Raw genomic sequence first — 18,328 nt, 5'->3', positions numbered from 1 at the left:
GAAAGCCCAGCCGGGCATGGGTGCCCTTGTCCTTGGTGCTGAACCATCTCTTCTCTCAGTAAGGTAAAGAAGTTTTTCCTAATATCTGGTTTCTGATGATTTCTCTACTACCTCTCCCACTAATTCTGAACCAGATGAGGAAAGGGGTAGAAAATATGAAGGAACCCAGATGTAAGCATATTAAAGAGGTTATTGAAGAAGAGACAGCCACTGAGTTATTGACTTGGTGATGTGGAGTTTGGGGGGAGAAGGGAGCAGAGATTTCCAATAATTAATTCCCAGGAAGAAAGTTTCTCCTCTGGAAAGGTAAGATCTCCAGTACTTTCTACAATGCTATACTTATGAAAGCAGAGGCTTTCCGGAAGTGTTAATGATCTGAAATGAGTCCTGAAATTCGCCTCTAGGTGAAGAAGACTTGAGAGGCATTCAGGAAGAGAAAGCAATATTAACAAAAAAAGAAAAAAAAACTTGTTTAAGGACCCACACATAACTTAAAATAGCAAGAACATATAGTGTGATAACACGATATAATGGTGAAGATGTAGCTAAGAGTTATGTCATGGATACTCTTGTATGTGTATATTATTTCATTTGATAGTGTCCCAGAAGTCTCTAAATTATGGCTAATTTAGAAAATGTAGAAAAGTATTAGGAAAAAAAATCATCCATGATCTCCAATGTAAAGAGAACCAAATTTAGACTTTGGTATATTTTCTTCCACTCTCTCCTTCTAGTCTCTCTGTTGTGTGTGTGTGTATATATATATATATATATACACATGTATGTATATATCATATATACTATATACACTATACATTAGACTATATATGTGTGTGGAGAGAGAGACTAGAAGAAAAATATGTATACTCACATATACCCACAGTATCTATATATTCCTATAATGTATATATGGAGATAAAGGAATATAAAAAGGAGTTGTGGTATTCATCTGCTGAAATAAAGACTGAGAATGAAATTTAAGAAATGTTCCTAAGACATGTGCACATTAGTTACCATTGTGAGACTTAACCGGCATTTCCACACTGATGCTGACCAATGTTGTCCTACATGAAATGCTGTCTGTGTGGACCTGTCTTGGAGCTGGACGATTGCTTCTAATTGTCCTTCACCCCAAGAGTCTTCATGGTTTTGAGCTGACTTGGCCATTCTGAATCTACAGGGATCTTAGGAAGTTTCAGAAGCCTTGTGAGAGTCTGTTGTGTGAAGAGCTATAAATTGGAGAGAACTGAATACAGTATAGTTATGTATATGCTGGAATACTGCCACCACTAAAAGTCATGTTTCCAAATGATACTTAATGACACGGGCATGGCTTACACTCATTTCCTCTTCCTCGGCACACAGGAAGGCCAAATTTCCTAGACTCCCCTTACATTATATTGAGATCATGTGTTTGGATTCTGATCAATATTGGTAAAAGCAGTATTGCCCTTAGATCTGAATGGGACAAGCCCCTACCTGTCTCTGAGCATAGAGAGCCCTGCATATTATAAACACATGGAAAATAAATGTATTAAAGGATACATACAAGGTCACCCAGCTAGTAAATGGAAGAATTGGGATTAGAATCTAGGCAGTCTGGCTCTAGGATCTGTGCTTTGAACCATTCCTCTTTCCACCTTTGCTACGTGTATAATTATGCCTTAAAAATACCCCTATTATGAATGGTTATATTTGTGGGGTGAAAGAATAGGGATTTTGTATTTTTTTCTTTATGTGTACGTTTTAATCCTCTACAATGAGAAAACATTTGTTTTATAAGTAATACATGTATCACTATTTTAAAAAAGGAAGATTCCTCTCCATCCCACCCCCCTTGCATTTGAATAAGCAAATGTCAAGCATATTTTTTTCACTAAGGACTTCATTTTGGATTGATTCAGCCATCCAGCCACTCAGTTAACATTTGTTGACAACTGTGTGCCACTGACTGAGCTGTGTGTTCGGGAGATAAAGTTAAATAGGACAGTTATTGGCTTCAGAGAGCTTACAGTATAACTCTGTGTGGAGTGGGAGAGGGTCCCTGCCCCGGTCCTTCAGCACCGGGAAAACAGCAAAAATATCATGCAGTAGAGGTCTAAGGGCAGTGATGGGAATTGTTTCTCAGTGCAAGAAGCAGTTTTTATGTTTGCAAAACATCACTACTAATTTTCTGGAATCTATTTTCCTTAGATTAAAAAACAATAGAGTTTATTTTTTTAGAGCAGTTTTAGAGTCACAGCAAAATTGAGCAAAAGGCACAGAGATTTCCCATATGCACCCTGCTGCCACTCAGGCATAGCTGCCCTCCTCTTATCAACACCTCCAACCAGAGTGGTCCATTCGTTATCATTGAAGAAGCTACACTGACACATCATAATTGTCCAGAGTCCACAGTTAACATGAGGGTTCATTCTTGGTGTTGTATATTCTACAGGTTTGGACAAATGTATAATGACATGTATCCACAATTATAGTGTTATACAGAATAGTTTCACTGCCCTAAAAATCCTCTGTGCTCCACCTATTCATCCCTCACTCCCCCAAACCCCAGTCAACAACTGGTCTTTTTATTGTCTCCATAGTTTTGCCTTTGCCAGAATGTCACATAGTTGGAATCATACAGTATTGCAACTTTTTCAGATTGGCTTCTTTTACTTAGTAATATGTGTTTAAGTGTCCTCCACGTTTTTTCATGTCTTGGTAGCTCGTTTCTTTTTAGTGCTGAATAATATTCCACTGTCTGGATGTACCACAGTTTATTTATCCATTCACCTACTGAAGGACATCTTGGTTGCTTCCAAGTTTTGGCAAGTATGAATAAGGCTGCTGTAGACATCCATGTGCAGATTTTCATATGGATATAAATTTTAACTAATTTGGGTAAATACGTAGGGGTACGATTGCTGGATCCTATGGTCAGACTATGTTTAACTTTGTAAGAAACTACCAAACTGTCTTCCAAAGTGGCGGTACCATTTTGCAACAAATGGTACCACCGGCAACAAATGAGAGTTCCTGATGCTCCATATCCTCACCAGCATTTGGTGTTGTCAGTGTTCTGGATTTTGGCCATTCTAATAGGTGTGTAGTGGTATGGCATTGTTGTTTTCCTTGAGACTTTTAAGACTATAGGGCATATAGGAAGTGTGGAGGTGGGTAAGGAAGAAAACAGTATTGGCTGGAGATGAACATTGGCAGTGTTGACTGAGGGAAATATTAGGGTATCTGCTTGGATAAGAAAGAGTGCTTTGCCCAGGTTCTAGATTCAATTAGGAATAGAGAAATGTTCCAGAATATAATAAACTGGTCAAGACATCAGAATGCTTACAGAATGTCTGGCAAACCTTTGGTAAATATTTTCTCTTCTACTTTCTTCTAGAAAATTCCATGTCACTCATTGGCATCACTTCATTCTATCTGCCAAGCAAAGTCATGTTCTTTTGTAATTCCTAAGAAATCATTCACTTTGAAAATTTCCTTAGGGAAATGATCTCATTTTGTGGCACTGGTTTTTTTGTTTGTTTGTTTTTTAAATTTATTTATTTTTGGCTGTGTTGGGTCTTCGTTTCTGTGCGAGGGCTTTCTCTAGTTGGGGCAAGAGGAGGCCACTCTTCATCGCGGTGCACAGGCCTCTCACTATCGCGGCCTCTCTTGTTGCGGAGCACAGGCTCCAGACGCGCAGGCTCAGTAGTTGTGGCTCACGGGCCTAGTTGCTCTGTGGCATGTGGCATCTTCCCAGACCAGGGCTTGAACCCGTGTCCCCTGCATTGGCAGGCAGATTCTCAACCACTGCGCCACCAGGGAAGCCCACTAGTTGCGTTTTGAGGCACTGGAAACTCTTTAATGGCTTGGGGAGACCAAGTCACTCTTCCTTCTCGTGGTGTGCAGTCAAGGATTCATTCTCCTTGTATAAATGGCAGCTGGGAGGGCTTGGGGATGCTACCATGTTAGCCATTCCAGTGAAGCCGAAGCTGATGCCCATGTCATTGGCTCTAACTCTGCTGGGTGCCTGTCTGAGGCAAGGATGCTCCCTGGGGAAAAGGGTTCAAACAGGAATTGGATGATTCATTCCCACTGATGTAACTTAGTTCCTCTTGCTCTTCCATTCTCCTCAGCTACCCTGCCCAGCCCTTCTGGGTCTCTTGACTCTGCAAAAGCGAAGGCTGAGTCTGTGGCCTAGGTCGCCTCAGCCTCCAGCCTGCGGTCCTCGGGGATGGCTCAGAGAATGGCTTTCTACAGGAAGGTGCTGCTGCCACGTCCTCTCTGTCTTCAGGATGATCTTCTCTAGGTGAGTGAAGTAGGAGGAAGGGCTTGCCTAGGAAGGCTGGTCCTTCCAGGCAGCAGGCCAGAATCAAAATATAATGAACACATACTGAACACTCACTGTGTTCCAGGCACGGGTTCTCTTTTCATCTGAATCTCATCGTCCTAGGAGGGAAGTACTATTTTTGTCCTCACTTTACAGATGTGAGAACGGAGGTTCAGAAAGGTTAAGTGATTTGCTTGGGGTCACAGAGCTAATCCATAGCAGAACTCATCTGAGGCCAGGCAGTTATCTCCAGCAGCTGCCTTGTTGGAGGAATGAAAATGTGAGCACACAGATCCGATCTCTCCTGGCAGAAGCCCAGGTTTCCAGGCTCCCACAAACCCAGCCCTACTTACTCAGTATCCCTTGGATGTACTGCACATATTTTTATCCTTTCACACTGGTCCTCAGCCTCACCATGTCACACTTGTTCTCTTTGCTTAGAATCCCTTTTCTCTTCCAGTTTGTATCCTACAAAGATTCCAAGGCTCCGGCCACAGTCCCATATCTGCTAGGAAGCCTTCCCTGACTTCTGTAGTCCATTAGCATATTTTCTCTAAGTTATAAGTATATGATCCTTATGCATAGATTCTGTCTATATTCTAATTTCCTATTGTCCCCTCATTTATGAGAAAATAACACTTCATCTTTGTACTTCAACTGTAAGCTCCTGGAGGGCAGGGACAGTGTCTTCTCCTTCTTTTATCAGCACAGCACTGTGTGCACATGGAGGGCTCCCCGAGTCCTGACTGACTGTAAAGAGTGGCATAAGAGGAACAGCTCCAAGGACGAGGCATACATTTTAAATTACGTCCAGCTGTATGCAGGATCTGTCCACATATTTTACCATTGGAGTTTGTAAATATAACATTGATTTTTTAGGTTCATTGCTGCAAATATGTAATCAGGCATGTAGGTGTCAGAGAAGCTTTAGACTTATTAGTTTCATAGTCAGCAACTCAGTTCAATATGGGACCCATGCCTTCCATCAGTTGTGTTCATCTTAAATGAAGGATAGATTCAATTGAACGGAGTTATGAACATGTGACTTTTGAATATCAACACTTACATAATTATTGGTTTGCAATGAGGTTTTAATCCTCAAGGTACTCAATGTGAAAAATCAACATGGTTCCCATCAGGACCAATTATTTGTTAGCTACCAAAGCCAAAGCCAGACTTGACCTTCATGTTCATTTCCCCTTCACTTCACATCCTGAACCTAATTTCCTCATCTGAAAATGAATGTGGATGATGATTCCAACACTGAGATTTTCTGATTCTAGATGAACAAGTTCTTACATCCCGTTCTGCTCCTTCCTTATTCCACAAGGAGGTAATGTAGAGGAATGTTTCTGTTGGGTTGATCCTCTTTCACCCAAAGGATTAACGATGTATGCAGGGCATCAGGCTCATGCCGGGGAATAAATATAAAAAAGAATTTAAATATTTCAAGACTGGGATTAAGTTCTGAAAATGGATCTACTAGAATATTTTAGCCCAAGGACATGAAATGTATCACTCTGTGCTGTGAGGCGTGTGTTCCTGGGAACAGAAGTCAGTGTGTTCCTGGGAAGAGAAATCCCAAATTAGAAAAGGAATTCCAAATCCATGTGTCTGCAGGAATTTAAGGGAAAAAAACACATACTATTCCTTAGTTTTATTTGTGCAATAAATTATGCTTGCTCTTTAGCACTTATAAAATAAGGCTAATGCTTTACTCAGTGAATTAAACTCTGATTTTGTTTTCATGGGCAATCCAAGTAAGAACACATAGGAATGGGATTAATTATTAAGGACGATCAACTCAAATTTTTCAAATAAATGCAAATCAGAGGTCAAAAGACTAATGGTAACAGCCATCATCCCAAACAGGTTTTGGCATAAAGTAAGAATGAAACCCCCCCAGTTCCTGAAGCTAGCTGGGTTGGCAGAAATCATAGCTGTCTAAATACATATGACTTTTAGTTGCTTCCAGAAAATGCTGACAAACTAAAATTAGCAGGAACATGGAACATCTACTTCACTGCATAATCACTACTTGTAAGTTAAGAAGGAAAGTAAGATTCTGACTATTCTGATGAGTATATAGCATTTTAATTTTGTTTAAAAAATTTGGGAGGGGGTCACATTCTTGGCTTTGCTGAATAAAGAAAGTCAGGAAAAGAGGGGCTGCATGTTGAAGAATTCACTAAGGCTTAATGAACAAGAGCTCTTTGGGGATGCCTTAAGAGTTTTAGGGTACCATTTTCTCCCTTGTACCATTAGCTTTTTCAATCCTTCAGAAAACAATAACCAGGGAACTCTTCCATAATTTAAATCCACATTTGTTTCTTCCAATGAGGGCTCAGATCAAAGCACCATTAAATAATCTTACAAAGATATCACAGAAATGTATTTTTCACTATGTGTTACAAAACCTTTTTGTTTTTAAATCTTGGAAGCCTGAGAGAAATTCTGAAAAATGAAAAAGCAGAATAGCCATAAATATTTGAAGACATTAAAATCTCACCAATTAAATTCCCTATTACATTTAATAACATAAGCTTTAAAAGAGTCACTTTATATATGAGGCCAAGCTACTTCTTACCAATGTACTTTTTAAATACTTTCTGTAAGCTTTTATTATTGTTTATTACTATATTTTATTGAGGTATAGTTGATTTATAATATTACAAAAGTTTCAGTGATTCACAATTTTCAAAGGTTATACTCCATTTATAGTTATTATAAAACATTGGCTCTATTCCCTGTGCTATACAATATATCCTTGTAGCTTATTCATTTTATACATAGTAGTTAGTACTTCTTACTCCCCCTACCCCTATCTTGTCTTTCCTTACCAATGTACTTTTAAATCCACTGTTGACCTTCTGAAAGGCCATCAGTCAGTATAGGACTATAAAAGCTGATAGAAGAGATTCAGATAACGATCAAATATAATAAAAATGAAAATACAAGAAGATGATGAAGAAGAAAAAGAACCAGAAACACAAGAGGGTGATCAGTTACCGCCTGGGACTCTTGTCAGATGAACATCTGCATGAAGTCCCCTTGCCTCCTGCCTTGGTCTAACCCGTTTATACGTGGTCCTGCCCCCTGGTGCCCCAGGCCTTCTGTGTCCACTTTGCCTCAGTGACAGTGGGCCACCTGCACACTCACAGTCCTGATGACTGGGAGCAGAAAATGCACCAACCGGATGCTTGTCTTTCCCTCCCTGGTGAGACCCTGGAACGCTTCACGGTAGGCTTTCCCAAATTCTGTGTTTGTTTTCGTAATATTGCAGGGGTGAGTCAATCTCTCGTTCTGAGTTCCGAGACTGCTCCTGAAAATCTCAGAATAACTAAGTGATTCGTAGGATAACTGAGTATTAGGAGTGGAAGGATCTTAGGGTGACCCAGGGGGTGACACATTTCTTTGCTTTAAAGAAAGATGAAGCTCTGGGAATCCAGCCAAGCTCTGAGACTTGCCAGACCAAATGCCCAGTGTGCCCTGGCGAGGCCTCATACTCGTGCGTCCCGACCCTGCACAGTCACTGCTTTACCTTATGCTGCCCCCCAAATGCTGCTCTTCTCTTTGGAGTGGACCCCAACTCCTTCGGTCCCCCCAAATGCAGGTCCTTTGCAGAAGATCCAGGAGCTGGTGAGCAGAGGCAGATCTGGGAAGCCTGCAAGTGGCCAAGTTCCATGGAAGTGCCAGAGGGCAGGAGTGAAGCCCTTCTCCTCCGGGGTGGCCCCCAGAGCTTTGGGTCTGCAGGTCTAAGAAGGATAAGCATCACCTGGGGGCTAACACAGAGATGCAGCACCCTTCTCAAGACATTTGTCGGGGGAGGATTCCAACGCCCAACTTCACTGTTGCAAGATTTTCATTGTCCATCACCATGGACAGGAACCACAGGGTCCAGTAAAACCCAATTGGACGACAAGCTGCAGAGTCAGGTGCATTAGGGCAGACCCGGGAAGGACAGACAGCAGCTGAATTCTGGACACCCACGTCCTCCTCCTAAGAACAGCTGTATCTGCCGATGGCCACCCTTCTTTGGGAGGGCGCCCTGGAAGAGACAACCGATTTTCCCGGGGAAGCTCAGATAAGCTCGCACTTGTCTTTCAGTGGATCCAGCCTTCCTACATCCACGCAGAGCAGCATCCACCAATCGTGACGCAAGAATGGCTGCGCAGAGTGTGTTTAGAAATAGTAAGACAGGTGGTGAAAACATGAGCAAGTGTATCTCTGCCAGTCAAATTCACTGAGTGATCCAGAGAGGTGAAGTAACGTGTCCAAGGTCGCAAAGCAAGTTAACTTTGGTCTGAGACTGGAACCCAAGGTTCCATTACAATACAAATCAATACCACTGTTTGTTAATATAAATGTTATGCCTAAGTTCTAGTTACATTTAGTATTTTTGTTCAAAATGGCAGTTATTTTGGAATGCCATACTTTTATCCTGCATTCTACTGAAACAAAGTTCTTGAAGGAATAAAGCTCCCTACCCAGACCGAGTCCCTAAAGGACACAGGTTCCTCCAGGGTGCTTCCTGCAAGACCTACGATGGACAAGGTGGGTACCAGGACCTCCCGGGCACTGACCTACAGCCCACGCTCACAGCGACGCAGACACACAGAGGCCTCCTGTGACCCTTTCAAGTCAAGAGATGAACGTTTCTAATGGAAAGTGACACTGTTGACCTTGAGCAGCTCCAGACACGCAAACTTAGTAAGAAAACCTACCAGGAAGCAGTGGAAGGAAGCCCCTGCCCTGGGCCGGTCCGAGTCCAGCAGCCCTGGCGACTGCGAGCCCCTGCATGCCCCCCTACCCCGGACGGGGTCCACCAGCACCTGCGGGATGATCTGTTTTCGGTGCAGAAGTGCTGGGAAGGCTCAGCGTTCGGGGGTTGCCAGTCACGACCTGAATGCACGTGTGTGCAGGGGCCTTCCTTGCAACCCACAGAGCTTAAAATATGAATCCCAAATTAGTCCTTCAGTGTCCTTTTCCCATTTCAGTCGAGGGTGTGTTCCCTACTTCCGTCTCTTTTTCAACAAGGGTAGGGGCTCCTTGGTTGGCTTTTCAGGAGACAATCCATGTCTCCATGATCCACCCAACAGGAGTCTTGAGACGCTGACTCCATTGAAGTCAAGGGGGCTGAAGGGATCACAGATGAAACAGGGCATTGCTACACAAGAGGCGAGCTCTGCTAGGCCTCCAGGAGGCCCCAGTCCTTCTGAGGATCACTCAACACCTACAGAACACATAACACTTCTCCACTGCTCTTGAAAAGAACTGGTTCACTCAGCATCCACAAAACCTGTTCAGTTTTATCTCAATGTGATATTCAAAAAATGCAGCAGGAAGGTAGGCATTATTTGTTCTCTGTATCCATTTACCTAATAATAAGTACCCACAATGAACTAGGAATTATATTTTATTATTTAAAAAATTCAAAGCTGTAAAATATGGCCCCAGGTGAGAGGTTACCAAAAGCAGCCTGAAAGGATCAAAATCGCTCACTCCCAAAATTCTGCTTTGCAGCTCAGCTGAGGATCAAAACCCCCAGACCCAAGGGAAAGCCCAAGAAGGAGATGGTCTTGCCAAAGACCAAGAGGAGGGGCTCGGGGAGCCAGCCAGCCCAGGAGAGGAGCCAGACGACGGCCTCAGGCAGCGCATAAGGCACAGGGCACGTCGGGGATCTTGGTAGGACCTCCCACCTTGCCCTCCAATTTGGTTTTAAACCCCTGACTTCTTTCTCTTCTCCCAGTTTAAAAAAAAAAAAAAAAAAAGTCAAAAAGGAAAAATTCACTGGGATACTTTCATTTGTTAAGTCACATCTAAACTTAAAGTCAGTAAATTGTGTGGTTTTATTCATCCTTCATTAATGATGAAAACTGTCCATTCAAAAACTACACTAAGACAATGTGTTCCTAAATAGCAATCCAGCTTTAATTGTAGGGCATGAATCACCTTGCAAACAAATTACATCACGATGATTTATCAATAGGTACTGTACTGGTTGTTGTCGGGTGTTTTTTGGGCAAACTTAGAACAAACCAGAGAACGAAATGTAAGTCTCCATCATCATGTAGAAAAATAAAACAAACCTAAAGTATCTACCTTAGTGTCAGGTGATTCATATTGCAAAAGTAAAACTGAAATCTACACTTACAGCAGAGTTTTAAAAATCCTTAGTGTAAGAAACATAACCAATTAATACAGATCAATGCTCATTAATACGGAAAATTTTCCTATACAGAGGTAGAGTCCAGTGCACAGGGCTAAAACAATATTCAACAGTCTAAACAAGACTGAGTCAGGTTTTACGGAACCCACTTTAAATTTAAGTTATCAGACTGTATGTACATACATACAATAAATAGACTATACAATTTTTTAAAGTAGTTTAATAAACTCCATAAAATAATAGCAGATGCATTGAAATATTTACATAATTCAATTTTCAAATCTCTCTCATTCAAATAAAAGGGATAAAAATAAGATGTCTGCTTTAAAGGCAGCAGAACCTCTTTCCTGAAATGGATGGGTAAAATAAGATACTTTACGTGGAAGGAACTAATTTGAGAGGTATTCATATTCAGCTAAGAAAATATGTCCCTTTTTAAGCTATATAGATTAGGGAATATAAAATGATATTTTCTATATGTTTGTTTAGGTTTCTATTTCAAATTCTAAATCCAACTCTTACTTGACGAGAGAAGCTGATTTTGGAACCCATACAGAGTGTATCAACACAATTATAATGGAAAGATAATTAACTTTTCCTATTCTGCTTGTTTGCTTTTGAAAGTTTAAGCCAGAAAGAATTTGACAGTATTTCTGGCTCAAACAGTTCCATTTACACATGATACACATTTCACAGAACCTGACTAGCACTTGGCTTGGTGTTCTTGGGATGCTGGGTGTTTCCGAGTCCCTCCCACTAACAAAGCATGTCTCACCTGGAGCAGGCATGTCTTGGGAGCAGGTGGGTGAGTTTAGGGCACAGACTAATAACATAAGATTCCAAAGTCTTCCAAGCTCACACAGGAGGAAGGTGAAACACAGATTTCTGCTGCCATTTGCCTCAAAGACCTGATGAAGGAAAAACTTAGAAACCTCTGTCATTGTGACCCAATAAAATGTGCAACCCCCAAAGCATTGTATGCTTCACTGACCCAGATTCTTAAGACTTACGTGGTAGTCTATCGTTAACCCTTTAATTTTACTTGATGTAATAGATTTTTATCCAGCCCATAAGGAAATGAGGGATAGTCAGAAACGAAAAGAGATGGTCATAATTAATGACGCATAAACCTTCACAGTTTAATTTTGTATAACTTCACTAAGCACCCACAATGAAAATGCAAGTTGTTTTTTATTCAATCATTCTGTGAAAAATACCTCAGTAAATAGGAACATTTTGCCCTTCAATGATCTTCCATGGGAATACCCACCCCCACCCCCGTTTTTTTAAATTTTAGATTTTTAAAAAATTTTATACAAATAGACTAACTTTGATTTAAAGTAAACATATAAAAATTGAGAGGCATATTGCTTGCACAATGGACGTGGAAGTAGAGGAGGGGGGTGGGCAGGGGAGGAAGGGCTCCCACGCGGCCCGCGGGGGCGCAGCCTCCACCAGGATGTCAGGGCAGAGAGAAACCACCGCAGGACCGGAAGGCACAAGCACCCATGTGATCTAGAATGTTCCTGGGGGAGGAGTCGGGGGGAAGGGCTACGTTTGGTTCAGCACTACAGTCAAGTTGATTCCGCCACTGTGGAAAAACCGTCTAAAATAAAGGTGCACAGAAACGTGACAAGCGCTCCCCCTGGAGAGGAAGAAAGCTCAGAAGACAGCTCGCAGGAGTTGTGCAGAGAGAAACAGCCAGTACTATTTATTTGGATGTCTGTGCGATGGTGGGTACAAACTATATTCTCTGCTCTGTGGGACCAAAACCAAAACAGAATAAAACAAACAAAAATCCCCCCCAAATCCCCGAGAAGCAGCAAGAAGGAATGCAAGAAGTCTTACGGGACATACTGATCCGGGTGGGGCGGTGAACGCGGCGCGCGACTTTAATGCACATCCAACTTCGTCGCCTACGCCGGGCTTTCCTGTCGGTTCCGGCTACTGACCGACGGTGGGGGGCTTAGGAAATGGCCAAGCCGCTTTCCCTGCCTCTAGCCGACTTCCTTTCCCTTCCCTTCCTCCTCCAGGGTTAGAGTCTTTCCTCCACGAAGGAAGCGCTGTTCCGGGGCTGGGAAGGCGCGGACTGGATCCCACGGTACCGACTTGGCTTCCTCGGAGCCCTGCTGCCCGTGCGCGCGGCGTGGAGGCGCTCATCAAGGCAGCCTGGCGGAGCTATGAATTTTAAAAAAAGGAAAGGAGAAACAAAACAAAACCACCCCAAGACTGTCTTTTCTCGAACTAAACGAGAAACTGAGGGATGGCACGGCCGCCAGCGGGGACGCCCACGGTTAGGAGATGATGGCCGGGGACCACCTGGGCAGAGTCAGATTGTCAGCACTCGCTGACCGCTTCCTCGTGGGTCTTCGCAGGTCCTTGTACTTGTCCTCGCAGAGGCGGGAGATGGCCTGGGGGCAGAGGGGAGGTAATCAGGTCAGCCCGGGAGCCAGCACCCTCGTCCTGGCTGGCCCTCAGCACCGAGGACACTCGGGATGAAGGTGCAGAGGGCCTCAGCGCCTCCTCTGAAGGAGGGCTCTAACCGTGTGAGCCTCCTTGTCCCCACACTTTCAGCTGTCAAAGTCGGATGGGAAGAGCTGGGTGCACGTGCAAAGCTGAGCTACACACAAGTGTAAGACACAAGAGTCACACGGCTTAACAGTGACGGCCCTGAATCCAGGCCAACCACAGGGGCTGGCCCCAGCTCTAACTGGGCTGTGGAGAAAATACTTTGAAAAAATGAAAAATAAAGGCAGAATCAAACCTTTTCGGATTCCCAATCAGTAGGGTCATCTGGTAACTTTTTCCTTATAAAAGTGCATGCTGGGGGGCTTCCCTGGTGGCGCAGTGGTTGAGAATCTGCCTGCCAATGCAGGGGACACGGGTTTGAGCCCTGGTCTGGGAAGATCCCACATGCCGCAGAGCAACTAGGCCCGTGAGCCACAACTACTGAGCCTGCGCGTCTGGAGCCTGTGCTCCGCAACAAGAGAGGCCGCGATAGTGAGAGGCCCGCGCACTGCGATGAAGAGTGGCCCCCGCTTGCTGCAACTAGAGAAAGCCCTTGCACAGAAACGAAGACCCAACACAGCCAAAAAAAAAAAAAGTGCATGCTGGGAACACTCTTTTTGTGGGTACATTTTTTTTAAAACGGGTTTTTTAAAAACTTCTTTGACTTAACAGAATCAATGCACATTAAGTAAAAACCACCATTAGGAAGGTTATTTAAAAATATGAGGTTGTACAAATTAAATCCAGGGCACCTTGTCCTTATTTTACGACATGCAGTATCAGGGACTGCCGTGAGCACACAGCTCAGTCGGCAGCAGTGCACCCGCCGGGCGCTGACGCCTCTTACCTCCAGCTTGTGGGCCCTCTCCCTGCTAAGGGGCTCCAAGGGGAAGCTCAGGTTGTTGGCTTCCGCCAGAGAACGAAGATCAAAATAATACTTGGCATAAACACTGGAGGGCACGTTGATGTTGAACTGGAGCAATTCGAGGAACTGTCGCTCCAGCTCGTTCCTGCAGAGAAAGACACAAACGCACACCTCAGCCACTGTCCCCACCTGTGGCCGCCTGCGCAGGCTGCTGGACACAGCCAAGTCCACTTGGTCCAGTGCCCGGAAGGATGAGGCCTGATTAACTGGGATGATCACCAGAAGTGCTTCAGGGCGACCATGTGTGCGATAAGACATGTGCGCGCGTACACACACACACACACACAGACACACACACACACAGCAGGCTCTGGCCTCACCTCTCCGCGTGAACCATGGGCTCAAACGGGGCAGAAGACGCAGTCGAGAGCTGTCAAGTGGAGTCCAGTGAGGGCGGACAGCAGCCTGGAGGACAGGCCTCCCCAAGACCCAGAGGACCGCCCTTCCCGGGAGGAGAGGTGGGGACGCGCTGACCGGCTTTCCTCGGGACCGCGGGAAGGGAGGCGGTTCCCCAGCCCCAGCGCACACCCATCACCTGCAGGGCATGTGAGGAGCCGCTGCTGGGCCCACCCGTCTGATCCGGCAGGTCTGGGTGGGCCCGAGAACGTGCATCTCCAACACTCCTGCGAGCTGCTGCTGCTGGGCCTGCCCGCCCGCTCAGAACTACTCAGCGACAGCACCTGGTCCACAGGGGAGCCAACCAGCTGGATGAAGACGAACCAGGGCGGCCAGAATACATCTGAAAACTTCCCCTGTCATCAGGCCTACTTCTCGGTAGTTACTGCCGGGGGAGAAGCGTCCTCGGCGACAGGTCTGTCTGGGAACACTGCTCCAGGGCCACCTCCCCGGGCAGCACCCCGGGCTCACTTCTGTCCTTTATCACAGTCTCCCCGCCTTGTCTCCTCGGAGCCAGAAACCGTGACAGCTGATGGTGCAGCCTGGCCCCAGCTCAGCACCTGACATGCAGTTGGTGCTCCATAATTACTGTTACTGAAAGGAGCGGACCAAGCTCAGCCTGGGCGGAGGGATCCAGGGAAGGCTTCCCGGAAGTGAGAGCTGAACTGAGCCCGGGAAGCGACCAGCTCTGGCGGGGAGGAGCCAGGTGGGGGCGGGCTGCTTCTGGCGGGGGGGCGGGGCAGCCCGTCTGCTTCCGGCCAGGGGCCCCATCAAGCCGTCCGAGTCTGTCTATTGCTGCTATGACAACAGGGGCGGGAGCACTGAGGCGGCAGGGAGGCTGGGAGGTGAGCAGGGTGGCTGGTTCCCCGACGGAAACTCCCAGGCAGATCAGAAGTGAGAAACCTCACCAAGTTGTTATCGAAGGCCTGAGCGCTTCGGAGGGAGAGACCAAGACGTCGCGTTCAGGTCATTTAATCGGAGGGGCTGCTTCGATGCAGCTTCAAGAAAGGAGTAAAGCCCCAAATGTGTGTGTTGTGCTAAATCTTACACTTTTAATGACTTGTATTTATAGCTCCTTTAAGTTAGATTTAATAAGAAGTCATCCCGTGAAATACTGGAACCCAGATAAAATCTTAAGTGTCAAAAATACGCTAAGGCAGAAGTGCTCTCCTGGGCAACCTGGGAGCTGCCTGTGGACAGACTGCCACCCGGTGGCTAAGAGGTGCCACTGCAGATCCCATTCTCCAGTGCCAGCAAGTTTTTAGTATAAATGTTAAGAGAACTAGTCAGCTACTCCTGCCCCAAATGGTATCTAGACACCACTGCCTCTTGTTGAGGGTATAACTAGGATTAAAGTCAAGAGGAATCTGGTTTTGAACAAGGTGGCAGTTTCCCAGGGTTCCTTAGGGCAAAAACAGCCTTCCTGAATACTGAGTGTTCTCTTGAATAGAATGTTTAAGTTTGGGGGGAAATAAAGATTTTTAGAGCTTCTGTGTTTTCCAACTAAGGCAAGATTTAGAAAATAAAAATAATTCCCCGAATCTGAATTTCCAAACGGCAGAAGTACTTCCTCCAGGGACATACGGCAGCTTGTTATGTGATAAATCATCAAACAACTAACAGTGATGCAGAGAGAACGGGCTTGATGGATTTACTGCCCCGAAGGGGATAATTATAAGGAAATAGTTCTGATGCAAAACTTTATAATAAATAAATTCAAGTCAATAAACAAAAAAGATTTAAGAAATATTTGTTACGTTAGATCAACATTGTAAAGAAACCCAACTGAACTGATGCCATTTAGCAACTTGCAAATGGGGTTCTAAAATGGAGTAAAGAGAGTTGTTTTCATCACCTAATGGCCTGTCGGCTTTTGTAGAAAAATGGGCTCACTTTAAAGACCAGCCACCAAGCAGCAATCCCACTTCTGGGCATAGATCCCAAAGAACGGAGAGCAGGGCCTCGGGGAGGTATCTGCACACCCGTGTTCATATTCACGACAGTGTTATTCACAGCAGCTGAAAGGTGGAAGCAACCTACTTACAGTCTGGATAACAATTATCTTAGTAACTGTTTTCAACTTGAAATATAATCAAGAATTTTTTTTAAATATGTTCATTTTATTTTTCTTGCTGTCAAAAACTTCATTATTTGTCTTACTTTTTATGATAAAGAATGACAGATGTAGGAAGGAGTCATACAGGTCTGCAGCAGGAAAAGGCTCTGGCAAAAGACCCAAAACACAAACAGGAGCTCCCAGGGCAGCACAAAAATGGGATGCCCAGCGAACCAGCAACCGGAAGAAGGGGGGCAGGGTGGGGAGGAGCCCGCACTGGTCACTGGGTCCAGGGACACGGATGTGGACCGGGACACAGTGGAACCTCCTCCAGCCCAGAGCTTCCTCAAAGAAGCCAAACAAGACGAGAAAAATATTAGCAAGAATCATGTCAGAAATGCCTGTAAACCATAAGGAACTGTAAGAAATTCATCCTGATTGGGTGTTTCCAAAACAGCTCATTGCTCCTGAGAGGTTCTGACCCCACTTCCTGTACGCCCAGCCCCCGGGACCCCAGCCCCCAGGCTGCAGCTAAACGTGAGCTCAGGATGGTGCCCTGAGAGAGAACACGCAGCCCAACAGGACAGCACAGGGGGACCTTGAGGACAGAACGCTCATTTTAAGCAACTGAACTTGCAAAATGTGACAAAAGCAGTGAAAGTCTTCTCTCTGAAACTGAACAGAAACAGGTAACATTTTGGCCCATCTGCTGCCTGTCATCAGTCTGCAGTGGATACAGAGCTGGGATGAACTCCACCGCAGACAGGGAGCGGGAAGGTCAAGGAAGGTTCGCCTAGAATAAGGTTTCAGCAACTGTGTCCTTGCTCGGCCAGCTCACAACAGACGTGCAATTACATCCACTCATACCACACTGAGCAGGTCCACAAAGGGGTGGGTTTCCTCCGCAGACACCCCCGCCCACACTCACATGTCCTCCACCGTGATGTCCTTCAGGATCTGGCAGTAGTCCACGTTCCACACGGCCTGGTCGTCCCATACCTTGGAGGCCAGCAGGATGGCCCCCAGAACAATCCGCTTCCAGTTGGCCGGACAGATGTCAATCTCTGCGTACGTTAGAAGCCTTTCGAGGTACACCTGGAAGACACAAGCATGCCAGCGCCCGGTGACCTGCCTTGTTCCTGGCTCCACACCCGCCAGCACACGCAAACCAACTCCCAACTGTTCACTGCACTCCCCCAGCTCAGGGGGACAGCCTGATCACACGTATTTTAAAAAGTCAAAGGGCTCAACGAGTCTGAGGCAAAATGGGCTGAGAGGCACACTCCGTAACTGGACGTGTGGATGAAGCTGGACCTTAAGACTCTGGGGCAGGAAAGTGTTCTAGGAGCTGCGGGTTAATTTCTTACTCTACCAACTACGACATCAACACGCATTCAACAAACCACCGGGTTTCCCTAGTAGCGCAGTGGTTAAGAATCTGCCTGCCAATGCAGGGGACACGGGTTCGAGCCCTGGTCCTGGAAGATCCCACATGCCGCGGAGCAACTAAGCCCATGCGCCACAACTACTGAGCCTGAGCTCTAGAGCCTGCGAGCCACAACTACTGAGCCCACGAGCCACAACTACTGAAGCCTGCGCGCCTAGAGCCCGTGCTCCGCAACTAGAGAAGCCCGTGCACCACAACGAAGAGTAGCCCCCACTCGCCGCAACTAGAGAAAGCCTGTGCGCAGCAACGAAGACCCAACACAGCCAAAAAAAAAAAAAAAAAGTTCCGTTTAAAAAAACAAACAAAAACCAAACCACCAATGTGCCAAGGAGGAGAACAAAGGATGTGAAAGGAAGAAACCTATTTTTTTCTATCTGTAGTTGTTTCTAAATTAAACTCTTTATTTTGAGGTAATTGTAGATTTACAGGCAGTGTTGCTAAATGTATTTTTTTTTATTATGGTAAGATACACATAAGATTTACCACTTAATCATTTCTGTGGCATTAAGAACAGT

The 18,328-nt window shown here is 45.3% G+C and overlaps 1 protein-coding gene across 1 annotated transcript in view; it reads right to left on the bottom strand.

Annotated features, from left to right (window-relative positions):
* Nucleotides 1–11,653: 11,653 nt before the first annotated feature.
* The window catches only part of CCNY (cyclin Y), a 124,280-nt gene continuing 117,605 nt past the window's right edge, over nucleotides 11,654–18,328 (bottom strand). The window contains exons 8-10 of the mRNA XM_057542963.1: nucleotides 17,295–17,461; nucleotides 13,837–13,999; nucleotides 11,654–12,892 (exon numbers count right to left, since the gene is read on the bottom strand). Coding sequence (XP_057398946.1) covers nucleotides 12,776–12,892; nucleotides 13,837–13,999; nucleotides 17,295–17,461 — 447 coding nt within the window. The 3' untranslated portion in view covers nucleotides 11,654–12,775. The remainder of the gene's footprint in view (nucleotides 12,893–13,836; nucleotides 14,000–17,294; nucleotides 17,462–18,328) is intronic.

Source organism: Balaenoptera acutorostrata, chromosome 3 (assembly GCF_949987535.1).
Source record: "Balaenoptera acutorostrata chromosome 3, mBalAcu1.1, whole genome shotgun sequence".
NCBI lineage: Eukaryota > Metazoa > Chordata > Mammalia > Artiodactyla > Balaenopteridae > Balaenoptera > Balaenoptera acutorostrata.
Note: the sequence above shows the minus strand (reverse complement) of the source record. Positions and strands in the feature narration are given on the sequence as shown.